The 27042-nt window shown below is 45.9% G+C and overlaps 1 protein-coding gene across 1 annotated transcript in view; it reads right to left on the bottom strand.

Moving 5' to 3' along the window:
- Positions 1-25144, bottom strand: part of STOX1 (storkhead box 1) — a 58706-nt gene extending 33562 nt beyond the window's left edge. The window contains exon 1 of the mRNA XM_045877960.2: positions 24753-25144. Within this exon, the coding sequence (XP_045733916.1) occupies positions 24753-25062 (310 nt within the window). The 5' untranslated portion in view covers positions 25063-25144. The remainder of the gene's footprint in view (positions 1-24752) is intronic.
- Between the last annotated feature and the right edge of the window lie 1898 nt (positions 25145-27042).

Here is a 27042-nt window from a genome sequence, read left to right as displayed (position 1 = left end):
CTGGCAAAACTACACAAAATTCTAAGTATAAACAAATGAGATGTTATGGAATCTCAGCTACTGACTAAGTGTCAACTTGAAAATGAGCACGTAACACAACACTCAACTGTAAGGAAGCTTCTGCAACAACAAACCCACCAGGGGGCTCCTTATGGTTTAAGGAAGTTGGAAAGTTAGTGTCTCAGAAACCCAAGGCCAGTTTCCTAAACATCAATCATTTGGGTCACCTTTGGGACCTATCCACATATATATTTTATCTTAAAATCAACTGCATTAAAATCATTACTAAGGAAACTTTATGTCCCTATTATAAGTGGAAAATCAGTACCATTTGCTACAACAGAAGGTATACTTTAGATCATTAAAAAAATGCTTGGGGCGCCTGGGTGGCTCAGTTGGTTAAGCGTCCGTCCGGCCGACTCTTGATTTTGGCTCAGGTCATGATCTCACCCCATGTCAGGCGCCTCGCTGAACTTGGAATCTGCTATCTCCTTCCTCTCCCTCTGCCCCTCCCCCCAGCTCATGTGCGGTGCGCAAGCTCGCTCTCTCTCTCAAATAAATAAATCTTTTAAAAAATGCTTAATGTTTAAATGCATATCTAAATGAACTTGTGTACCACCACCAATCCTATACATGCCACACAGTGCCCTAATTTGCTGTGTGGGATGAAAGGGTGAGAAGAGAAATAGAAGGTGCTGTCTTTGTGAAGTGCCCTGAGTTTGAGAACCAGGCTTCCTTCTGAGAAGACTGTCTTCAACTTTCTTCTAAAGGCACATCAAGTAAACACTAACCTCTACAGGGCTTTGATTCAGTTAAAACAAAACACTACATTTAAAAAATTAAAAAAAAAAAAGTTTTTATTACCAGGGCTTTCAACCAGCAAATATAAGGGATAACAATGGGCAACTACGGGGCTGGACAATTAAGCTCCGTTTAAAAACAAAAAACACAGCCCTGGGCTTTCTGAAAAGTGCCATCACCAAATGCTATTGTTCTCCAGAGCCCCGTCAGTTTATGTGACCCATGATTACCACTTAAAGACCCACCAGAGGGGGCACCTGGGTGGCTCATTCGGTTGAGCAGCTGCCTTTGGCTCAGGTCATGGTCCCAGGGTCCTGGGATGGAGTCCTGCATCGGGCTCCCTGCTCAGTGGGGAGTCTGCTTCTCTCTCTGACTGCAGCTCCCCCTGCTTGTGCTCTCTCTCTCTCTCTGACAAATAAATAAAATCTTTAAAAAATAAAAATAAAATAAAGACCCAGCAGGGGCGCCTGGGTGGCTCAGTCAGTACAGCACGTGACTCGAGCTTAGGGTTGTGAGTTTGAACCCCACGTTGGGTGTAGAGATGACTTAAAAAAAAAAACTTTAAAAATAAGTATATAAATAAAGACCACGCCATACCTTTATTCCCTTTTAGGGTTATGGAGAATGAGATGATGAAAAGTTTAAAAGAAATGGATTTTTTTTTAAGAAATCTCATTTTATTTTATTTTATTTTTTAAAGATTTTATTTATTCATTTGAGAGAGAGACAGAGAGAGCACAAGCAGGGGGAGAGGCAGAAGGAGAGGGAGAAGCAGGCTCCCCACTGAGCAGGGAGCCTGACGTGGTGCTCAATCCCAGGACCCAGACATCATGACCTCAGCCCAAGGCAGACAGTTAACCATCTGAGCCACCCAGGTGCCCCAAGAAATGGATTCTGGCAAAGGCTGGGTCAAAAACAAAGCAAACAAAAACAGAAGGAAATATCAAAATTGCTCCTTGCAGACAATTTATTTTTTTTTTTTACCTCTATTCCAATAGGAATCAAAATCTGGTACAGGGATGAAAGAGCAATCACGAAAGGAAAGCGAGGGACAGACACACATACTCTGTCCTGCGAAGCTCCCACCCTTACTAGCTTTCCATTTCTGTGCACAGTGCCCTCGGCCTGATCAGACAGGAGAGGCCTCCCACACAGAAGACAAGGCAGGGGCAGGCCTGGAGGGCTGTGGTTCTCCACAGTCTGACGCAGAGATGAACTTCCTCTGGTTAGGACTCCTTCTGCAGCGCCCGGAAGCTGCAAGTACCTCCGTTAGGTGGGAAGTGGGCAGAAATCCACACAATTTTCAATTTTTCAAAATACAATTTTTATTCACTCTACATTAAAAGTAATATGGATTATTCCCAATTTTTAGGAAATAGTGATTTATAAAGTAAACGAAAGAAGGAGGTCAGGAATTACTGGCCTGCGAGAAATCACTCAGTGATTCAGTGGGATGAGAACAGCACAACACTGTACGGAACATGCCCACTCCACAGACTGAAGCTGACGTCCAGAGACAACCAGGGACTGGCCACTCAGGGGACAAGTTAGGACTGGAATCCAGGTCTCATGGACTCAGAGGCCAACCCTGCCTGGTTGAATCTGAAAAAGCAAAGCCGGGGACACACTAGCACAGTCCCGATAAAGAAGAAATTTGTGAATGTAGCAGGAGGGGAAGAATGAAGAAGGCGGGGAAATCCGAGGGGGAGACGAACCATGAGAGACGATGGACGCTGAAAAACAAACTGAGAGTTCTAGAGGGGAGGGGGCTGGGAGGATGGGTTAGCCTGGTGATGGTTATTGAGGAGGGCACATTCTGCATGGAGCACTGGGTGTTATGCACAAACAATGAATCATGGAACACGACATCTAAAACGAATGATGGAATGTATGGGGATTAACATAAAAATAAATAAATAAATAAATAAATAAATAAATAAATAAAAAAGAAGAAGAAATTTGTTTCTGTGTCTATTTTAACAAAGTAGTGATCTTTCAGCACATGGAACCAAGACGGCCAAAGTACACACTCCAGAGTGATAGAATGAGGCCTCCAGGACAGCGGCAACAGAGGTCCCCGAACAGCCCAAGCAAAGGCTGGGAGAAAGGCGGCCTGCTGGCCACTGGGCTTTGGTGGAAGGCAGCAGTGAAGCTGGCTTGGGCCTGGCGTGGCTGAGATCTGGCCAGAATTAGCACCTTCCAGTTTGGATCAATTAGCAGGAACTAGGGGCAGGCTCCTAGCCTCTGCCCCAAGGGAGACAGGAGAACAAACTGACATCCGTTTCTCAGTGCAGGAAAGGCCACTTGGCCGAGGCCCACAGGGAAGGAGACCCAGCCCTGCCCACTGGGCCTGGCACCCAGCTCAGAGCTGGCCTCGCCCAGTTCTTGATCAACAACTAGAGGAAAGGCCTTGATCAATTCCAGGCAGGGTGCAGACAGGAAAAAAGAAGACTTGAAAACACTTCTATCCTCCAATCCCCAAACCCACTCCCAAGGTGACAAAATAAACTCCCCAATAACCCCAGAACGACCACAATCAACAGGTATCTGCTGATGCTCTTACAACTTAAACCAGTGTCATCTTTTGTTGCCTTTCAAAATCCTTTTCCCCCTCAGTTGATATGGGTTTTCTAATTCTTCCTAAGGGATTTGTTCCTTTTTGATACTCAGTGCCCCTCTTGAGAATTTAGGTCTTCCAGGATTTCTGTTTCCTCTGCTCTCTCCTGCACCTGCATTGCTTACTCCTTGGTGTCTGGGAGGCATCTGGTTTCACAGGTTTCCAAAGACCCCAGAGGTCAAAGGTCAAAATTTACATTTGTAACACAGTCAGAAGGATAGAAGATTTAAGAGAGAGATACACATCAGAAGACTCAATATTGTTAAGATATTGATTCTCCCCAAATTAATCTACAGATTTAACACAATTCTAATAATTTTGGTAGGATTTTATTTTTTGTAGAAATTGACAAGCTGAGTCCAAAGTCTATATAGAAAAGCAAAGGGGGGCACCTGGCTGGCTTAGTAGGTAGAGCATGAGGCTCTTGATCTCCGGGGTGTGAGTTTGAGCCCCACGTTGGTATAGACATTGCTTAAATAAATAAACTTTAAAAAAATCCTTAGAAAATAAATAAAGTGGGAAGGGAGCAATAAATAAATATAATTGAGACATTGTCCTAATATGCAGTTACTGTGATATGACCCTTTAAAAAAAAGAAGAAGGGGAGCCTGGTGGCTCAGTTGGTTAAGCGGCTGCCTTTGGCTCAGGTCATGATCCCAGGGTCCTGGGATCGAGTCCCGCATCGGGCTCCCTGCTCAGCGGAGAGCCTGCTTCTCCCTCTCCCTCTGCCTGCTGCTCACCCTGTTTGTGCTCTCTCTCTCTCACTATCTCTCTCTCTGTGTCAAATAAATAAATAAAATCTTTAAAAAAAAAAAGAAGAAGAAATGAAAAGCAAAGGACCTATAATAGCCAAAACACTAAGAAACAAAGTGGGATTTCAAGATTTACTATAGAGCTACAGTCATCAAGACAGAGTAGCATTGGTGATGTATATACCTGTCCATCAAGGGAAGAGAACATAGTCCAGAAATATGTGGTCAACTGCTATTCAACAAAGGACCAATGGAGAAAGGACAGTCTTTTCAACAAACAGTTCTTGAAAAATTGGACATATGTATGCAAAAAAAATGAACCTTGACCCATAATTCACACCATATACAAATATGTGAAATACATCAGAGAACTAAATACAAACCAGAAGCATAGGATTTCTTTTTTTTTTTTAAGATTTTATTTATTTATTTATTTGTAAGAGAGGGAGGGAGGGAGGAAGGGAGAGAGCACAAGCAGGGGTAACTGCAGGCAGAGGGAGAAGCAGGTTCCCTGCTGAGCAAGGAGCCTGGTGCGGGACTCCATCCCAGGACCTCCATCCCAGGACCCTGGGATCATGACCTGAGCCAAAGGCAGAAGCTTAACCAACTGGGGCACCCAGGCGTCCCAAAGTATAAGATTTCTAAAAGAAAACATAGAATAAAAATCTTTATGATCTTGGTAAGGCAAAGATTTCTTAGGCAGGACACAACAAACACACAAACAATAAAAAAGACAAAACAAAGACTGGAAGAAAACATTTGCAAAACATATATCTGATAAAGAACTTGTATCTAGGGGCACCTAGGTGGCTCAGATGGTTAAGCGTCTGCCTTCGGCTCAGGTCATGATCTCCAGGTCCTAGGATCGAGCCCCATGTCGAGCCCCATGTCGAGCCCCATGTCGGGCTCCCTGCTCAGCAGGGAGTCTGCTTCTCCCTCTTCCTCTGACCCTCCCCACTGCTCCTGATCTCTCTCTCTCTCTCTCTCTCTCGAAAGAATAAATAAAAAATTCTTTAAAAAAAAAAAAAAAGAACTTGTATCTAAAATACATGAAGAGCTCGTACAATCAGAAAAGGGAAAAACCAGTTTTTTAAAATGGGCCAGGGGCGCCTGGGTGGCTCAGTCATTAAGCGTCTGCCTTCGGCTCAGGTCATGATCCCAGCCTCCTGGGGTCAAGCCCCAAATCGGGCTCTCTGCTCAGCGGGAAGCCCGCTTCTCCCTCTCCCACTCCCCCTGCTTGTGTTCCCTCTCTTGCTGTCTTGATCTCTCTGTCAAATAAAGAAAATCTTTAAAAATAAATAAATAAATAAATAAATAAATAAATAAATAAATAAATAAATAAAACGAGCCAAAGATTTTAACAAACAAATGGCAAATAAGCACATAAAAAGATACTCAACTCACTAGGCATTAAAGAAATACAGATTAAAACCACAATGAAATACCACGATCCATCTATTAGAATAGTAAAAAATTATCAAAATAAATAAAAGACAATATCAAATGCTAGACTGAAATACTCATACATTGCTGGTGGGAATGTGAAATGGTACCATCACTTTGGAAAACAGCCTTCTAATCCTAGTACGGATTTACCCAAGAGAAATGAAAACATATACCCAAGCCAAGACCTGCTAGTGAATGTTCACTGCAGTTTTATTCATAATCACTAAAATATGTAAGCAACCCAAGTGTCCATCAAGTGGGTGAAAGGATGAACACCTACATGGTGGAATACTACTCAGTAACAAAAGAATGAATTCCCAAAACGCACATTGATGAATTTCAAAAGCATTATTCAGAGTGAAAGAAACCCAACTCAAAAGGCCGTATGTTTCATTTGTGACATTCCAGAAAAGGCAAACCTATAGGGACAGAAATCAGATGAGTGGTTGTAGGGATCGGGGTGGAAGGATGTGATTGATTACAAAAGGTCACTAGGGAATTGAGGGGTGGAGGGTGATAATATCCTATATCCTAATTACGGTGGTGGTTACATAACTGTTCACATTTGTCAAAACTCAAACATGTATACCTAAAAAGAATACATTTTTCTCTATGTAAACTAAACCTCACTAAACCCCACAAAAAGAAGCCAAATATTTCATTTTTAAAATATAATTTATAAGCACTTGGGAGTTATGTAAGACTAATCAGCCGTAGAAAAATTTGTGTTGCCAGACCCTTCCATCAAACAACTGATGGCTTTAGACTTGGGGGACAAAAGCTGTTTTGATTTACAGAAAATTTCACAAGGGACTTCCTGATCCTTAATCAACAGCTAAAGAAATGCTGCAGGGCCACCGAGGGAAGCCATGCATCCGCAAGGGGATCATCTTGCGCATTCTCCCCCAACAGATACATTTTTTAAAGTAAATTATCATGTAAAAAACTTAACATCGCAAATGATCTTGGGCAAGCAGTTTGTTTCCTCATCTGTAAAAAGTCAGCAGATCTAAAGAGTTCCCTACATTAAAAACTTAAAAGTCTGACTTTCCCTAACTAGCACAATTTAGCTGAACCTCCAGGGGGGGCCTTTGAAAGCCCTCTGATCTATGAAACCTGTGAAGTGAAACTGTACTCCTTGAAAATCCCACTGTGCACCTGACTCTGTGTGTGTGTGTATGTGTGTGTGTAACATCTGATCAGGGCATTTCCACATCCAAAGCCACAGCAACTCTAGGGCAGGGCGAGCATGGTGACTTGTCATTAATAAGGGGAGGACTGCAGGATGGGAGTGCTGGGAAAACGCAATCCCAGGTGCCATGATTAATACTTTTCAAACAGCCCAGATTCTATGCAGTGCTCCCCAGTGCCCAGCCCCACACTCTGTCCTCCAAGCTCAGACTCCCCAGGGGAGAGCCTTGGCTAGTTTTATTTTGTCTCTCTCCATCCCACTATCACAGCTGCTCAGAGACAGTGGCCTCTGGAGGGCAGGCCTCTGGGCCCACTTGATGAGCCTATCAACTCCTTCCAGAGAAAGATGCTCCCTAAGAACCCACAGTTTCCCCAGAATTCCTCAAGCATCTCCCCGCAGAAGGAGTTTGGCAAAAGGGGTTTTTTTGGTAGGATAAGCTCGGAGCACTTAGATTTTTCTCCTGTATTCTGGATATAGGCAGTCAACAGACTAAGGTCTCCCAGAAGTCTCTGCAGTAATGAAACCTGTTTAAACGCGGTTTCCAAACTCAGCTAGTGTTTGCACACACAGTGAGATCAGTGCTGTTAACTTCTTTGCATTTGTACTTTTTAAAAAAAATGACCTTTCTAGAAACCTTGTGTTTTCAAGAAAACAAGATACATGTCATATACTAACATTAATGTAAAAATGGGGGCGAATATATCTCCACATATTGCTTGTAGATGTATAAACTATCTCTGGAAGGATTAGGGAACTGGTCACTGCAGCTGTTTCCAGAGAAAGAAATAAGGGGCTGGGGGCAGGGAAGAGACTTTTCCACTATGTGCCTTTTGTACCATGTGTGTATGTTACCTAAGCAACCCACTAAATTAAAATCAAATAAAATAACAGGCACTCAAAAAAGTAATACCTTACAAATATAATAGCATTCACGAGCGTGTGAGCACACACATGCACACAAAACACCCCAACCATAATCAACGCCAGAGAGAGACAGCCACTGTTAATATGTGGTGTTGTGGACTTTGGTCCCATTTGCCTTTTTTTGCTTTTGTTGCCCCTGCTTTTGGTGTCATATTCAAGAAATCATTGCCAGTACCCCTGCTGTGAAGCTTTTCCTCTATTTTTTAGGTATTTCACAGTTTCAGGTCTTACATTTAAGTCTTTAATCCATTTTGAGTTGATTTCTGTGTATGGTGTAAGAAAAGAGTCCAATTTTGTTTTGCATGTGCCTGTCCAGTTCTCCCAGCACCATTTGCTGACGAGACTATCCTATCCCCACTGTGTATTCTTGGCACCCTTATCAAAAATCAGTTCACTGTATATGTGTGGGTTTATTTCTGGGCTTTCTATTCTGTTCCACTGGTGTCTGTGTCTATCTTTATGGCAGTACCATAAGTGTTTTAATTATAATAGTTTCATAACATATTAAAATCAGGAATTGTGATGCCTCCAGCTTTGTTTTTCTTGCTCAGAATTGTTTTGGCTATCCAGGGTCCTCTGTGATCCCATATGATTTTTAGAATAATTTTTTGTTTCTGTAAAAAATGTCAATTGATATTTTGACAGGGATTGCAATGAATCTACAGATCACATGGACATTTAAAAAACATCAGGTCAAGGGGCACCTGGGTGGCTCAGTCAGTTGGGCATCGGCCTTCGGCTCAGGTCATGATCTTGGGGTCCTGGGATGGGGCTGCGCATCAGGCTCCCTGCTCAGTGGGGAGCCCGCTTCTCCCTCTCCCTCTGCCCTTCGCCCTCCCTCTTTTGCTCTCAAAAAAAAAAAAAAAGAAAGAAAGAAAAGAATAAAATCCTTAGGAATAAATTCAACTAAGTGAAAGACTTGTACATGGAAAGCTATAAAAACTGATGAAAGATAAGGAAGACATAAATAGATGGAAAGGCATCTTGGTTCTTGTACTCTGTAGTTTTCAAAGAGAGTACCTCATCTGAGTCTGATGCCAACTGTGTGAAGTAGAAAGGGCAGGTAGGATGCTCGCCAGCAGGAGGCAACCGAGGCCCCAAGAAGACTGGATCAGAAGCTGGTCACTCAGCTGCAGAGGCTTCAATCCTGGGTGTCCTACGTGGCCCTCAGCCTCCCTCTATGACCTTACTCAGATGGTGGACCACCACTTCACGAGCCCCAACAGCATAAACTGCAGTAAGTCCACAGGTTAGGTAACCTTTCAAGGTATCCCCAGTGCAGGCAACAATCTCAGTGGAAGGTAATGCACACGTAAGGCTAGGACATATCATGTTAAACAGGATTATAAATGTAATGTGTGACATGCACATACATTCATTCCACTGCTTAATACTCTTCAGTGGCCTCAGGCTCAAATCCACCCCCCCACCCCCCCCACCCCCTGTATGGTAGTCAAGGTCTTTCACAGGTTAGCCCTTCCCCAGGCCCTTCACGCCATTGCCCACCTCCAACTCTGCCTGCTTGTGGTTCCCCATGTGGGCCATGCCCTAGGATACAAGCCCTCCCCTTCTGCTTTATTAAAATGTGCTTCTCATCGGGGCGCCTGGGTGGCTCAGATGGTTAAATGTCTGCCTTCGGCTTGGGTCATGATCCCAGGGTCCTGGGATCAAGCCCCACATTGGGCTCCTGGCTCAGTGGAGAGCCTGCTTCTCCCTCTGCCTCTCCCCCTGCTCATGCTCTCTCTCTCTCTGTATCTCTGTGTCTCAGATGAATAAATAAAAAGCTTAAAAAAAATATGTGCTTCTCATCAAGCTAATATTCCCATCTTAGTTTAGGCATCACTTCCTCCAGGAAGTCTTTCCTGAAAGCACATGCACATGAGCACACAAATAGGACTGTTGGTCAACTGTATTTCTATTGCTTTCTATGCCTCTCTATCACTTACTTGTCCATCTGACCCCTATACAACGAGCTCCTTGAGGCCAGGGCATGAGCCCTTTGTCCCTTTGTACTGACCAGTGTACGGTCAGGCACACAGTAAATGTTCAATGCACACCTATGATCCCAAATGACTGTGGAATCAAGGGAGGCCCAGCACAGTGTGGCTGCTTTAGCAGGTGCATTACTTCTGATGCTTCACAAAGGGAGACTGTCTGGGCAAGACTGCAGGGAAGGTGCCACTACCCTGTTTGTGGAAAATATCTTAAGCAACTTCAATGTGAGCTTCGTCTGTTCTTCCCCGGGGCTCCTGACACAGGTGACTGGGAGGCTGATCCAGCCAGGGCTTGAGAAACCTCAGCCAGTCCACAGAACCAAAGTGAGCAGAAAGCGGCTCATAGCTGAAGACCTAGAGGTAAAGAGAAGTGAGATGACTGACCTAATGGCTCCCAGAAACTTAGCAGCAGGGTTGGTTCCAAACTCGGGCCTCTTTCTACAGCACCCAGAGATGTTTGGGGATCTGAGCGAAGGCCCAGGACAAGAGCTGTGGACCTGACCAGCACCAAGGAGTCTGGGATATAACAGGAAGGGCAGGAAAAAGGACAGAGATCTTGAAAATAAACACGTGCCAGACGAGCAATCATCAGCAAAGCCCTGTGGAGATAGGTTGGCTAGAGAGCGAGAGCCTGGAGATACGTTTGCTGCTCCCTCCACACTGGAGATTGCCGTGTGTTTGTCAGTTTTCCTGATTTTAACCCTGAGGAGCACAGACTCTGTGCTCTCAGGTACTTGATCTTCAAAACAACCTGCAAAGTACAAACCGTGTCCTTGTTTGTGCCCAGGAAGACTACGGAGCTGAGAGGGGGGGGAAGTAGCTTCAAGGCCACAGAGCTAGCTAAGAGTGGCAGGCCAGGAATGTCAACCCGGTTTTCTCCACTAACCTGAGTGGTTCTGGGTGATCTGGAAACTTTAAACTACGACTTTCAGTGATTCTTCAAGTCCATTTTGCTGTCTGCAACTGAAAATAATTTTGTGCTGGTGTTCCTCAGTAGTAACGCACATGAGATTCACAAGGATGTTTAAAATGCTCGATGCATGGTACAACGGAGAAGCAAGATGACCATCGCTACAAACAAACAGCGTAGAGCTGACCAACAACTTTCCGGGACACTGACCCCTTAGCCAGCAGCAGCGGGAAGAACGGAAGTGCCTGAAACTCGAGTACAGCCAGTGATGGGAGGTCTATCGACGCAGGCACCGGGGAGACCAAAGAGCACCCACCTCAGGCACCCAGCAGAGGGTGCAGCATGCAAAGACAGCCTAGGTGACAGCCCAGCTTGTTCAGAGGACAGGGACAGCACTCAGGTCTGGCCCAAGGGAAGTGTGATGGCCAGTCTTATACGTCAGTCTGAGGAGGCTACAGCCCTGTTATTCTATCAAACACTAACCCAGGCATTGCTATGACCTATTTTATAGATGTGATTAAAGTTTATAATCAGTCGATTTTAGGGAAGGGAGATTATCCTGCATAATCTAGATTTCAATCAGGTGAAAGACCTTAAGAACAGAACTGAGGCTTCTCAAAAAGAAGAAATTGTACTTATGCATACCAGCTTTAGCTGTGCTGGAGAGATCCAGCCCGCCCTTCATGATGGCTAGAAATACAGACCCTGGACTTGCCTTCCCGGCCCCCACAATCATGCAAAGCCAATTCCTTGTAATAACTCCCTGAATATATATATATATATATATTTTAAAGATTTTATTTATTTATTTGAGACAGAGAGAATGAGAGACAGAGAGCATGAGAGGGAGGAGGGTCAGAGGGAGAAGCAGACTCCCTGCCGAGCAGGAAGCCCGATGCGGGACTCCAGGATCACGACCTGAGCCGAAGGCAGTCGCTTAACCAACTGAGCCACCCAGGCGCCCTCCCTGAATATATATCTTGTACTGGTTCTAGATTTCTGCTTGAACCTTGACTGGTAACAGGAAGGCAGGCACCTTGCAGAAGGTGGGGAAAAAAAGGAGGCTCAGGCTAGGACTGGAGTAGAGAGCACTGCAATACATGTTAAAGGCTCTGGACTTTTCCTGAAAAGCCAAGGGGAGCCGCAGAGGGATCTGAGCAAGATGAAGAGCAGGATTAGATCTGTATTTCAGATGTTATTTGTCTGTCTACCTGTGGGATGGAGAATGGACTGGAGTGTTCGGGGCCCACCAGGGAGAGGCACCACAAAAAAGGGAAGAAGCTGAAGCCATAACTTGGGTAGGAAATGGTGAAATCTTGGGTGGACAAAGGCCTGGCAGGGAAAACAGAAAGAAATGTGTTGGAGAGACAGAGAAGTTAAGCCTCATGGAACCTGGTGACCTACTGGCCTGGGGTATGAGGAAGAGGGTGAAGGAATCCAAGCTAATTTCCAGATTCGTGGTTCTTCTCATCCCACTGGAGCTCAGTGCCACGTGGCAGCAACTCAAGGTGTGTTCTCTCGTCCCCTGGTTGCTCAATCAAAACATGGGGCTAGAAACACTCATTAACTACCCAGATGCTACATACAGATCATCCAGTGTGGTAACAACAATAGGCCCACAAGACACCCTATGGTGAGCCCTTTGGCTCTTTCTGATGGAACCCCTGCACAGAATAAGGAGAAAGGTAACATCTGGCAGAACAAAGCCAGAAAAACACGGCTGGAAAGATCCTGGGTAGGAAGGAGGGAGGTGAGAGCAGGGCCATGGCCCGAGCAGCTGTTTCTGCCATTTCCTGGGCCTGGAATGGACCAAAGGCATGGTGAGAATACGAAAGCCTCCCAGGGAGAGTGAGGGCCAGGGCACAGGCTGGGGGAAAACACCAGAACCTTCACAGGACCCTGGGAAGGCTGCTAGTGGATAGAGAGGAAGGCAAGAACCCCATGAAACACCAGCATGTCACAGCCTAACATTCATTTCCTGTCTGCAAACTGGGCAAAATTACCCCATCTGACCACCTAACAGAAGAAAAGGAATAATCAAGCTAGAAAAGACTGGGGATATGTCAATATCTATCTGGGAGAAAGAAGAGATGGAGCAGAGGTATTTGTTCGCGGTGACTGAACAATCGTGACATGGCCATTAGTTTCTCTGAAGGCTAGACACTTGTCATCACCAGAATGATATTTTAAAAGAGGAAAAGACAGAATAAATATACAAAGAATAAAGAGAAAGAAATCCAAATATATCGATACAGAAAACCAGCCAACCATGAGACAAAGACAAGAAAGGATCAGAGAAAATTTTCAGAAACAACCACAAAACAAGTAATAAAATGGCAATAAATACATATCTGTCAATAATTACTTTGAATGTAAATGGAGTAAATGCTCCAATCAAAAGACACAGGGTGTCAGAATGGATAAAAAAACAAGACCCATCGATATGCTACCTACAGGGGACTCACTTCAGACATAAAGATAACTGCAGATTGAAAGTGAGGGGATGGAGAAACATTTATCATGCAAATGATGTAAAAAAAAAAACCCAGAGGGGCGCCTGGGTGGCTCAGTCAGTTAAGCATCTGCCTTTGGCTCAGGTCATGATCCCAGGGTCCCGGAATCGAGCCCGCATCAGGCTCCCTGCTCAGCGGGAAGCCTGCTTCTCCCTCTCCCACTCCCCCTGCTTGTGTTCCCTCTCTTGCTGTGTCTCTCTCTGTCAAATAAATAAATAAAATCTTTTTAAAAAAAGAAAAAGAAAACCAGAGTAGCAATACTTATATCAGGCAAACTAGACTTTATTTTTTTTAAAGATTTTATTCATTTATTTGAGAGAGAGAGAGAGAGAGCGCGTGAGCACGAGGGGGTGGGGTGAGGGGCAGAGGGAGAAGCAAACTCCCCACTGAGCAGGGAGCCCGATGCGGGGCTCGATTCCAGGACCCTGGGATCATGACCTGAGCCGGAGGCAGCCGCTTAACCGACTGAGCCACCCAGGTGTCCCTACTCTCACCACTTTTATTCAACATAGTACTGGAAGTCCTAGCCATGGCAATCAAACAAACAAACAAAAGGCACCCAAATTGGTAAAAAAGAAGTAAAACTTTACTTGCAGATGACAGTATACTATATATAAAAAACCCAAGAGACTCCACCAAAAAACTGCTAGAACTGATAGAAAAATTCAGTAAAGTCACAGGATATAAAATCAATCTACAGAAATTTATGGCATTTCTATACACCAATAATAAAGCAGCAGAGAAGTTAAGAAAACAATCCCATTTACAACTGCACCAAAAATAGTAAGATACCTAGGCATAAATATAACCAAAGAGGTGAAAGACCTGTACTCTGAGAACTATAAAATATCAATGAGGGGCGCCTGGGTGTCTCAGTCGTTAAGCGACTGCCTTCAGCTCAGGTCATGATCCCAGGGTCCTGGGATCGAGTCCCACATCGGGCTCCCTGCTCAGAGGGAAGCCTGCTTCTCCCTCTCCCACTCCCCTTGCTTGTGTTCCCTCTCTCGCTGTCTCTCTCTCTGTCAAATAAGTAAATAAAATCTTAAAAAAAAAAAAAAAAAAAAAAAAACAGTGAAAGAAACCGAAGACAATATAAAGAAACAAAGACATTCCATGCTCATGGATTGGAAGAACAAATATTACAGAACTGTCTATACTACCCAAAGCAATCTACACATTTAATGCAATCCCTATCAAAATACCAATTGCATTTTTCACAGAACTAGAACAAATAATCTTAAACTTTGTATGGAACCACAGAAGTCACTGAATAGCCAAAGCAATCTTGAAAAAGAAAAGCAAAAGAGGAGGCATCACAATTCCGGACTTAAAGGTGTATTACAAAGCTGTAGTGATCCAGACTTTATAGTAGTGGTACAAAGATAGACACATAGATCAACAGAATAGAATAGAAAATCCAGAAATAAACCCACAATTGTACAGTCAATTAATCTTTGACAAAGCAGGAAAGAATCTCCAATGGGAAAAAGTCTCTTCAACAAATGGTGTTGGGGAAACTGGACAGCAATATGCAAAAGAATGAAACTGAATCACCTTCTTACACCATACACAAAAATAAACTCCAAATGGGTTAAAGACCTAAATGTGAAACCCGAAACCATAAAAATCCTAGAGAGCAAAAGTAGCAATTTCTCTGACGTCAGCAGTAGCAAGTTTTTCCTAGATATGTCCCCTGAGGCAAGAGAAACAAAAACAAAAATAAATTAATAGGGCTACATCAAAATAAAAAGCTTCTGGTGTGCATGGGTGGCTCAGTCGATTAAGCGTCTGCCTTTGGCTTGGGTCATGATCCCAGGAGTCCTGGGATGGAGCCCCGCTTTGGGCTCCTTGCTCAGCATGGAGCCTGCTTCTCCCTTTCCCCCTGCCTGCCACTACCCCTGCTTGTGCTCTCTTTCTCTGTCAATAAATAAATAAATAAATAAATAAATAAATAAATAAATAAATAAATAAATAAATAAATAAATAAATCTTTTTAAAAAAATGAAAAGCTTCTGCACAACAAAGGAAACAATCAACAAAACTAAAAGGCAACCTACAGAATGGGAGAAGATATCGGCAAATGACATTTCCTATAAAGGGTTATTATCCAAAATATATAAAGAACTTATAGGGGCGCCTGGGTGGTTTAGTCAGTTAAGCGGCTGCCTTCGGCTCAGGTCATGATCCCAGGGTCCTGGGATCAAGGCCCCAATCTGGCTCCTGGCTCAGCGGGGAGCCTGCTTCTCCCTCTCCCCCTGCCTGCCACTCCCCCTGTTTGTGCTCTCTTTCTCTGACAAATAAATAAAATCAACACTCAAAAAACAAATAATCCAATCAAAAAATGGGCAGGAGGGGTGCCTAGGTGGCTCAGCGGGTTAAACTTCTGCCTTTGGCTCAGGTCATGATCTCAGGGTCCCGGGACTGAGCCCCATGACGGGCTCCTTGCTCAGCAGGGAGTCGGCTTCTCCCTCTCCCTCTGCCCCCCCAACTTGTGCACACTCTCTTTCTCCTCTCAAATAAATAAAATCTTAAAAAAAAAAAAAGGCAAGGGACATGAACAAATAGCTCTCCAAAGAAGACTTACAGATGGCTAAGAGACACGTGAAAAGAGGCTCAACATCACTCATCATCAGGAAAATGCAAATCAAAACTATAATGAGGTATCACCTCACACCTGTCAGAATGGCTAAAATCAAAAACATAAGAACCAATAGGTGTTGGGGAGAATGCGGAGAAAAAGGAACCCTCTTGCACTGTTGGTGAGAATGCAAACTGGTGCAGCCACTGTGGAAAACAATGTGGTTTCTCAAAAAGTTAAAAATAGAACTACCCATGGGGTGCCTGGCTGGATCAGTTGGTAGAGCATGTGACTCTTGATCGTGGGGTTGTGAATTTAAGCCTCACATTGGGTGAAGAGATTACTTTAAAAAATAAAATCTAAAAAAAAAAAAAAGAAACTACGCTACAATCTGATCCAATAATCACACTGCTGGGTATTTACCCCCAAAATACAAAAACACTAATTTAAGGAAATACATGCATCCCTATGTTTATTGCAGCATTATTTACAATAGCCAAACTATGGAAGCAGCCTGTGTCCATCAATAGATGAATGGATAAAGGAGATACAGTATACATATACAATGGAATATTATCCAGCCATAAAAAAAGAATGAAATCTTGCCATCGGCAACAACATGGTTGGAACTAGAGTATGATGCTAAAAGAAATAAGTCAATCAGAGACAATACCATATGATTTTACTCACATGTGGAATTTAAGAAACAAATGAACAAAGTTAAAAAAAAAAAGAGAGAGAGAGAAAACCAAGAAACAGATTCTTAACTATAGAGAACAAACTGATGGTTACCAGAGGGGAGGTGGTGGGGGGGGATGGGTGAAATAGCTGATGGGGATTAAGGAGGGCACTTGTCATGATGAGCACCAGGTGATTAAAATAAAACTTAAGGGGTGCCTGGGTGGCTCAGTTGGTTAAGTGTCTGACTCTTGATCTCAGCTCAGGTCTTGATCTCAGGGTTGTGAGTTCAGCCCCACGTTGGGCTCCATGTTGGGCGTGGAGCCTACTTAAAAATAATTAATTAAAAATAAAATAAAAACTTAGATAGAAAAAAGATACATACATAAAAGAAGAAAAGATGGGGATTAAAAAATTCATTAATGGGGTTTTGCTCCCAATAATAATGGTGAGATCCTTAGACCAACCCTCTTACAAATAACAACTATAAACTTTGGATGAAATATAAAAACCCTTACCTGAAGGCACTTAAAAGCAACCAAAGCCAAGTAGAACCTGGAGGGGAGGTCCTCTTGGAAGGAAATGGCAATAGTTAAATGTCCCAGTTTCTACAGCTCTTCACCTTAGGGCAGGCCCCAGTAGGAGCCAGACCAGGAGGCTAAAACTTTGGTAGAAACCTATGATCTTCTTGGCCTAAAGAGTCTAGAGACACAGTTTGGAGTGGCTACAACAGCAGAAAAGTGATGCTGGAATGGCCTGAGCCATGGAGGTGGAACCTCAAATTTTGCACATAAACTCAGCCTGACTCTATGACTGAAACATGAGCTACGCATGCACAGGGCACAAGCAGCCTACCTTAAGAGATTTTAGCTGTCAGGCGCCTGGGTGGCTCAGTTGGTTAAGCGACTGCCTTCGGCTCAGGTCATGATCCTGGAGTCCCGGGATCGAGTCCCACATCGGGCTCCCTGCTCAGCGGGGAGTCTGCTTCTCCCTCTGACCCTCCCCCCTCTCATGCTCTATCTCATTCTCTCTCAAAAAAAAATAAATAAAAATCTTTAAAAAATAAAAAAAAAAAGAGATTTTAGCTGTCATTTAGTGCAGGGGAGGTAGAATTTAGAGTTTTTAGTCCAGCCAAATTGATTGCCTGATAAAATAAACAAACAAACAAAATGAACACTACAAAGGAGCATGACAATCCAGAATCTCTACAACATACCATTCATGTCAGAGATATAATCCACAATTCTAGACAATATAAAAACGGTACAGTGTGACCCATTCAAAAGAAAAGGCAAGCAATGGGACTGACCATGAAATGACTAAGATGTTAGAATTACAAAAATTTGGGGAGCACCTGGCTGGCTCAGTTGGTAGAGCTGTGACTCTTGATCTCAGGGTTGTGAGTTCAAGCCCCATGTTGGGTGTAGAGGTTACTTAAAAAATAAAATAAAAATTTGGGGGGAGTACCTGGGAGGCTCAGTCAGTTAAGCATCTGACTTCGGCTCGGGTCATGATCCCGGGGTCCTGGGATCAAGCCCCGTGTGCAGCACCCTACTCAGTGGGGAGTCTGCTTCTCCCTCTCCCTCTGACCCTACCACCCTGCTCATACTCATACTCTCTCCCTCACTCGAATAAATAAAATTTAAAAATAATAATAAAATAATTTTTAAAATTTTTTAAAATTTTAAACAAGCTGGTAGAGCTATGCTGAAAGATAAAAAAAAATGCTTGTAATGAATAAATTGGGAATCTCATCAGAGAAACAGATTATTTAAAAATAATCAAATGGGCTCTACCTAAGAATAAAAATATATATCCACACACAGCCTGCACAAGAATGTTCACAGTAGCATTATTCACAGTGGACAAAAAGTGAAAACAACCCCAATAACTATCCACTGATGAATGAATAAGCAAAATGTAGTATATCCATACAACGGAATATTATTCAGCCATAAAAATGAATGAAGTGCTGCGGTGCCTGGGTGGCTCAGTCGGTTAAACGTCTGCCTTCAGCTCAGGTCATGATCCCAGCGTCCTGGGATCGAGCCCCGCATCGGGCCTGCTCAGCAGGAAGCCTGCTTCTCCCTCTCCCACTCCCTCTGCTTGTGTTCCCTCTCTCACTATGTCTCTCTCTGTCAAAATAAATAAATAAAATCTTAAAAAAAAAAAAATGAAGTGCTAATCCATGATATGACGTGGATAAACCTTGAAAACATATTAAGTGAAAGATATGAGATATAAACAATAGTATATTGTGATTCCATTTTTAAGAAATATCCATGGGTGGGGCGCCTGGGTGGCTCAGTCATTAAGCTTCTGCTTTCGGCTCAGATCATGATCCCAGCATCCTGGGATCAAGCCCCGCATCAGGCTCCCTGTTCCGCAGGAAGACTGCTTCTCCCTCTCCCACTCCCCCTGCTTGTGTTCCTGCTCTCGCTGTGTCTCTCTCTGTCAAATAAATAAATAAAATCTTTAAAAGAAATATCCATGGGTGCCTGGCTAGCTCAGTCAGTAGAGTGTGTGACTCTTGATCTCAGGGTTGTAAGTTTAAGCCCCACATTGGGTGTAGAGACTACTTAAAAATAAAATCTTAAAAAAAATATATATCTAGAATAGGTAGAATAGGCAAATTCATAGAGACGGAAGGTACACTAGCGATTGGCAGGGGCTAGAAGGAGAGGGGGATAAGGAGAGACTGCTGGTGGGTACAGGTTTTTTTTGCAGTGAAGAAAATGTCCTGTAATTAGATAATGGTGATGGCTGCACAACAGTGTGAATATACTAAAACCTCTCAATGGTATACTTAAAAATGGTTAATTTTATGTTACGTGAATTATATCTCAATTTTTTTAAAGGTAAGGTAAAAAACATCATAAGAAACTGGGTGATGAATACAGAACTCTATACTTTTTTTTTTTTTTTTTAAGATTTTATTTATTTGACACACAGAGAGAGAGAATGCAAGCAGGGGGAAGAGTAGAGAGAGAAGGAGAAGTAGGCTCCCTGCTCAGCAGGGAGCCCAATGCAGGGCTCAATACCAGGTCCTGGGATCACAACCTGAGCCGAAAGCAGATGCTTAACTGACTGAGCCACCCAGGTGCCCCAAAACTCTGTACTACCTTTGTGATTTTTCTGTAAATCTAAAATTACTCCAAAATAAAATTTATTTTAAAGATTATTTATTTATCTATTTGAGAGAGAGAGTGCATGCACACACACTCGAGCTGGGGGAAGAACAGAGGGAGAGGGACAAGCAGACTCCACACTGAGCACAGCCCAACACAGGGCTCAATCTCATGACCCTGAGATCATGACCTGAGCGAAATCAAGAGTTGAACACTTAACCGACTGAGCCACCCAGGTGCTCCCAAAATAAAATTTATTTTAAAATAATTCCAGGGACGCCTGGGTGGCTCAGTAGGTTAGGCGTCTGTCTTCAGCTCAGGTCATGATCCCAGGGTCCTGGGATTGAGCCCCACGTCCAGCTCCCTGCTCAGCAGGATTGTGCTCCCTCTGCCCCTCCCCACTGCTTGTGCTCTCTCTCAAATAAATAAATAAAATCTTTTAAAAATTAAAAAAAAATAATTCAATTTATAATAGCATCCAAAAACATGAAGTTCTTAGGAAGATAAATTTAGCAAAAGATATTCATACCCTGTACCCTAAAAAGTACAAGCCATTGCTAAGAAAAATTAAGAATACTCAAACAGAGATATATCATGTTCATGGATTGCTAAAATGTCAATTCTCCCCAAATTAGGATGACCAACCATCCCAGTCTGCCTGGGACTGAAGTAGTTAATTTCTAAAGATTCAAGACTATCATTTCTAAAGCCAAAGCAGTCTTGGGTAAATCAGGATGAATTGCTCATCTAACTTCAAACTGATCTATTGTTTCAACGTAATAGATTTTTTTAAAGAAATTGACAAACTGATTCTAAAATTTATGTGGAAAAACAAAGAATCTACAGTAGCCAAAACAATTCTGAGGAAGAACCAAGTTGGAGGATCACAATATCTAATTTCAAGTCTTAAGATAAAGTACAATAAGACAGTATGTTTTGTTGTTGTTGTTTTTGTTTTTAAGATTTTATTTATTCATTTGAGACACAGAGATACAGAGAGAGAGAGAGCATGAGCAGGGGGAGAGGCAGAGGGAGAGGAGAAGCAGGCTCCCCACCGAGCAGGGAGCCCGATGTGGGGCTTGATCCCAGGACCCTGGGATCATGACCTGAGCGGAAGGCAGACGCTTAACGACTGAGCCACCCAGGCGCCCCAAGGTAGGGCTTTAGAAACAAGGCAGGATGGGAGCTGGACCACTTCCTCTCCTCACCGTCTCTACACACTCCCCCCCCAAGGCATTCCCTAAATCACAGTTTAAGTCAAAACAAAATTTCAGATATTCGTCCAAATCCTGCACCATCAGGCACCTGGTACCCTTTAGCATTCCTCCTCTCTCAAACCAGATCCCACAATAGATTCTGAAATCAGTCATTTACGCCTAGCATAAATTAGTGACTGGCCTCTACTCTTCTGGGACCCTTTCAATTTTGCCTCGATATGTTTCTGTGCTCAGAGATATTTCAGGGAGCAGGAAGCAGGGACACGTAGAGAGGTGGGAAGATCCTTCTCACCTCCCCTTCACCAGCCTAACCTGCCTGATCTTCAGTACCCCCCAAAACACACACCAGGGAACTCTCACCCCCCAAAATCATAGGCAGAACCTGCACTGCCCACACATGTCACAGTGGGATGGAGAAGCCTCTGCGTGAACCAGACAGCTTCTAGAACATAGCCTCCCACTCAGCTATCCCCCAATGAACTGAATATGGAGGACACAGGCTAACTCTATTATATAATATTCTCCTTGAATTCAAGCAGCTCTGAATGAAATACGCATTAAAACACAGACACACCTAGAACAGTACCTGACACATGCATGAATTAATGAGGCAAATATTTAGAAAGAGCCACAGGAATTTTTATTCAATGATAATAGATGGAAGGCCATCCTAGGGGTGAAAGAGCAGGGACAACTCGGCTATAAATTTCAGGAGAAAGGAGCAAACTGTTTGGCCAAGTGGCCTTCCCTCCCTAACCCCAGGGAAGCCATCATTAACCTTTCACCTCCCCAGGAGGTGTGGTCTCAGAGTAACAACTGATTCAACCAAACAAATACAGGTGTCCCCCACCCCTAACCACCTGCAGTGGCTCAGCTTGCTGAGCAGATATTTCCCTCCGGCTTCCAGAGTCACCCCTTTCATTTGTTAATGTCACTTACTTATTAAAAAGAAAAAAGACATGAGTACTCTAGCACAAAAGAAGACTTAGTCATCATGCTAAAGATCCTATGTCCTTCTTTTTAGGGAAATGCTCTCAGCCTGGGAACTATTTTTCTCACCAGAGGAAAGTTGAGGTGGAGATTAAAGAGGGAAAGAAAAAGGCACAAAATGTGGAGAAAAACTCCTGCAGGCCTCGGGGCGCCTGGGTGGCTCAGTCGTTAAGCATCTGCCTTTGGCTCAGGTCATGGTCCCAGGATCCTGGGATCGAGCCCCGCATCGGGCTCCCTGCTTGGCGGGAGGCCTGCTTTTCCCTCTCCCACTCCCCCTGCTTGTGTTCCCTCTCTCGCTGTGTCTCTCTCTGTCAAATAAATAAATAAAATCTTAAAAAAACAAAAACAAAAACTCCTGCAGGCCTTAAATTCAGGTGTGCACTGGAAACTCGGGCCACTCTTATCTGCTCAGCCTCCTCATATCTTATGAGGCCCCAGGAGTTCCAGGTCCAGAATCTCAGAAGAAGAACCCATGGGAGCACCATGGGTTTATAATGCTGGTGGCCACCCCCCTTCCCACCCACGGTGCATTTTGTCTGAGCTGGCCAGCAGCATTCCCTATGTCCAAATGCTTTTATATGGGAGTAAATGAGCCTTAAAAAATCTACAGCAAAGGGACTAAATTGATCTGACCAAATTGATCCTTTGTGTCTTTTGCTTTTTGCATTTTGTGCATTTGCTCTTTGCCACAAAGTAACAGTACCTGCAAGAGCGCACTGTTGCTCTTCCCTTGCCTTTCTGGAAGCCCATTTTAGCTTCTGAAAGTCAAAACTGCCAGATTCAGGAAAGCAAGTGAGCTGAAACTTCCAGTTTCTTTAGGGGAAGGCAGCTCCCCCCTGCCCTTACCACATTCTGGGACTCTGAGATGGCCCAAGAGCTGCCTTGATGCCTCCTCTCCTTTGATCTGACTTAAGGACCCCAGGTTAGACTAGTAATTATCAATTCTACTCGAAATAAACTCCCTGGGGCACCTGGGTGGCTCAGTTGTTAAGCGGCTGCCTTCGGCTCAGCTCATGATCCCAGGGTCCCCACATAAGGCTCCCTGCTCGGCGGGAGGCCTGCTTCTCCCTCTCCCACTCCCCCTGCTTGTGTTCCCTCTCTCACTGTGTCTCTCTCTGTCAAATAAATAAATAAAATCTTAAAAAAAAAAAAAAAGAAAGAAAGAAAGAACTCCCTGTCCATATGCTTCCACTGACCTGCATCAAATAAGATCTTTCTCCATTTTGCTCTTCAAATTGTCCCATTAGGTGGTTTTGTACAAATTCCAGAAACATCTAAATTCTTATCAGGACTCTGTTAAAAACTTCAAAATCATTCCTTCTAAGAGACCCAGGTCAGGGGTGATGCCCTAGCATAAAGACCACTGTTATTACAGCACACTCCATAGAATACAGTGTCCATATTATCCCGAGTTGTGCAGTGAGGCAAAATTATCTAGTGGGTGGAGGACTGGAGCACCTGGTGACGTTTTCTTTGTCCCCTACACTGTTCAGAGGGCAGCAAACAGGGCCAACCCAGGAGCCACCATTCACCACTGCTCGCTGGGACCCAGGTGGTGGCATCGTGGCTGCCTCTGACTTAGTACAGGTCTGTCACCCTCAGGTCCAGACCCCCAACTCCATCTTCCCTCTCTGCAATACTCTATGCTCACCCTTTGAGAGGGGGTGGGGGAACCAGAGAATGCAACCACTAATTCAAACCAGAAAAACAGAGGGCACAGAACTGAAAAGAGTTTTTCATACAGCCTGTCTGAAAGATCCCCTTCGCTGTGAGAATTTTGGCTTGGCTCCTTGGTTCTCTGCTTTCAGAGTCAGAAACCTATTTCTTCAGTAACTCCTGCAAGTAAAAGGAGATGAAATGTATGTATGTGGCTTTGCCAATGAGCTCTCCTTTTGCTTTTAACATTAGAAAAAGTGGGGCAGGGGTACCAGACAGGACAGGAATGCATGGAGATGAAAAGCCAACGGTTAGCCCCCCTGGCCCGGGATATTGAGACATCATCTCTAAGCAGATGATGCGCAACAACATCAAGTGTCTCTTGCTACTCTTCCCCCACCCCACCCCCACTTCCCTTCTCCCTGGGGACTAAAACTAATGTGTTTTATTTGCTCCACCTGAGGAGGAGGAAGATTTATGGACGGGGGGGGGGGGGTCCTCGGTAGGAGTCAAAATTCAGGCTGGAACAACTGGTAACTTGTCAGCAGCACACCATCAAATGGTCGCCACAACCCCACAGAAATGCAAACAAACCAGACTGGTACAGGGAGCTGCCGTGCCCTCCTCCGTTTAGCGGTGGGTGTCAAAGACCACGTAATGCTGCAGTGGCTTCCAACGAAGCTATTTTACACAAGCCAAAAGTTGCTGTCTTCTAACAAACGGGCTCTCTGAAAAGACTGAAAAGGAGGAATCTTCTCTATTTAGCTGATGGGATGTGTTCAGAGCACCATTTGTCATTTCTTTTTCCCAAGCTGTTAATGACCCCAAACGTTCCACTAGGCCCTGAGCCGAGACCACCACACCACCCAGTACAGAGGGGCACGGAAACCACGGACTGTCGTCGGCTCCAAGGCTGGAACTTAAAAAAAAAAAAGAGCAACCAGTTCAGCAGTCCCCTTCCTAAGAGCCCCCGTGGTGCGGGGACAGAGGCCCTGTCTCCTGACCCCAGTCCCGGTGCCTCGGGATGCCCAGAGCATCACTTTTCTAAGTAGAAAGTTCCTTCGGCCAGGAACCTGTTGGCTGCACTGGCTGAAAAGAGTTGAGAAGTGGAGGCATCCTGGAGGTGGCCCCAGGCAGCGGCCACGCCTATCTCGGGGGCCTGAGCTTCAGTGTCCCGGCAGGAGACAAAGTCCTGGGAGGACAGCCCTCCTCCAGCAGCCAGGTGGCCGCCCATCCCCTCTCACCCCCGGCTCCCGCGGCCTCAGAGCCGAGCGTGCGCCGCACGCGCCCCAGCGGCCGGGGCTCGGTCCCCGCGGCTGGCGCGGGGCGCCCCTCCCGTCCGGGCCCCGCACTCACCCACCGCCCGGATGCGGAAGCCGCGCGGGGGGCGCAGCGCGCGGCGGCACCAGGCGTCGCGCAGCACCTGCAGGCTGGCGGGAGGCGCGTGCACCAGCAGCACCCCGCGCCGCAGCCAGCCCTGGAAAGCCAGCCGCGAGGCGGCGCGCGCCAGGCGCGAGTTCCAGAAGCAGCGCGCGTTGGCGCGGCGGAAGGCGCGGAAGACCGCGCGCCCGCCAGGCTCCTCCGCGCCCGCCGCCGCCTCCTGCGCCTCCAGCCTGCACAGCACCAGCGCCAGCGAGCCCGGCGCCAGCTGCACCGGCCGGGCCATGCCGCCGCGGGAGGCCGGGGCCCCAGCCTAGCGCATGTTCGGGCGCGGCCGGGGCGCCACACGCTCGGCGGGAAGGAGCAGCCGACTGCGCGCGGCGCCGGCTGCCGGGGGAACGGGCGCCGGGGGGCGGGGCCGGCGGCGCTCGGCGGCTCGGGGGTGGGGCGGGACGCGCGGGCTGAGGGTGGCCGCGGCCGTCGGCAGCCCGGCGCCCAATGGGGCTTCCCGAGGACTGAGTGGTTCTCCTCCCCAGCCGGGACTCTGCCGCCCCGCCCGCGGCCTCCCCGCGACTCCCTTCACCTCCCGGCTCCGGGGCGGCCCTGAACCCCCCTACCCCGAGGAGGACGCTCTGGAGCCTTTCCAGGTCCTCGGGGAGCCCCGCAGCTCCCGGGAGCCTCTCTGAACCGCGGCGCCAGCGGCACGGCCGGCAGTCCCCAGAACTGAGAGGACCAGGGGGGCCGCCATGGTCCTGGCTTTAGGGTCGCTCCTAAGTGAGAGAGGCCACGAGGGACAGCCTGCGGGTGTCAGGGACCTCGCTGGGGCCGGGAGTCAGTCCGCCGACCCAGGTTTGGGGCTCGGTCTGCTCCTAACTCGTTTTGCTCGTTACTTCCCCTCTCTCTGAGCCTCAGTCTACCGTCATGTAAAATGAGGAGTTGGAACTGCATTCTTCTTTTCTTTTTTTAAGATTTTATTTGACAGAGAGAGAGAGACAGCGAGAGAGGGAACACAAGCAGGGGGAGTGGGAGAGAGAGAAGCAGGCTTCCCGTGGAGCAGGGAGCCTGATGCGGGGCTCGATCCCAGGACCCTGGGATCATGACCTGAGCTGAAGGCAGACGCTCAACGACTGAGCCACCCAGGTGCCCCGGAACTGCATTCTAAGCCCCTTTCCATCCACGACTCTGAGGTTCTAGGCTCTGGGCCCGCCCCTGCGCCATCCTACACCCTTCAGTGGGAAGGGACGGGAAGTGTTCCAGGATAGCCGCCGCGATTGGCGAGGCGCAGTGAAGTCCGTGGGATTCAGCCCTGGGCTGGAGCTGGGCATCCCGCAAAGACTGAGAAACCGTCTTGCCCGGGAGCTCCCCGGACTGAAGGGAGAGGGGCTTGTGATCTGTCGGGCCGACTGTAGCGAGGGCCTTGAGCAACGAGGTGCCGTTCATATTCTGAGGGACAGAGGCTGGAGCCCTGACCGGAGCAATGGAAGAGGGCTCCTGGAGGAAAGAACAGGGGACATGAGAGGTAGGGCGTTCGTTATTACTACTAGAAGCTGGCTCTAGAAGAAGGAGCAGAGGTGTTTGGCAAGACCTGGGGGTCATCCCAGACTTCCCGCTCCCTCAGCTCATCAGCCAACAGCCATAATGATTGGAGATAATCTATACCCTACCTCCTTGTAAATCATCCTCACAATAAATGATAGATGACTCTATTAAATAATGATAGCTAACATTTACTGAACACTATATGGCTGGGGGCGTTAATTGCGCAACTAGGTGTTTAACTCCTGTTAGTATTTCTATATTTTTTAGAGATGAGGAAACTGCAGGCTGTGTTAGATTAAGAAGTGCGTCCTGGGGCGCCTGGGTAGCTCAATCGGTTAAGCCTCTGCCTTCAGCTCAGGTCATGATCCCAGGGTCCTGGGATCGAGTGGGCATTGGGCTCCTTCCTGAGTGGGGAGCCTGCTTCTCTCTCTCCTCCCAGCTCGCTATCTCTGTCTCTCTCTCAAATAAATAACATCCTTAAGAAAAATAAATACGTACTGATCACACAGAGAGTAAGAGATAGAGTTAGACAACTACCAATCAGGGTTCCCTATGACAAATAAGTCTGACACAATTTTCAATTCAAATAAGTATGAGAACCTGAGATAACCATCTCAGGTCTGAATTTGGACACTGATGGAGATGGATGGATGGATGGATAAATACAGCAGAGAGCCTAAATGAACTAAACTCTCTGTTTGTAGAAGCTCCACAGGGAGGGCAGAGT

The sequence above is a fragment of the Mirounga angustirostris genome, unplaced genomic scaffold (assembly GCF_029215605.1).
Source record: "Mirounga angustirostris isolate CCGP_5_RB_7025 unplaced genomic scaffold, mMirAng1.0.hap1 SCAF_6, whole genome shotgun sequence".
NCBI lineage: Eukaryota > Metazoa > Chordata > Mammalia > Carnivora > Phocidae > Mirounga > Mirounga angustirostris.
The sequence above is the reverse complement of the archived record's forward strand: the minus strand, read 5'-3'. Positions and strand labels throughout refer to the sequence as shown.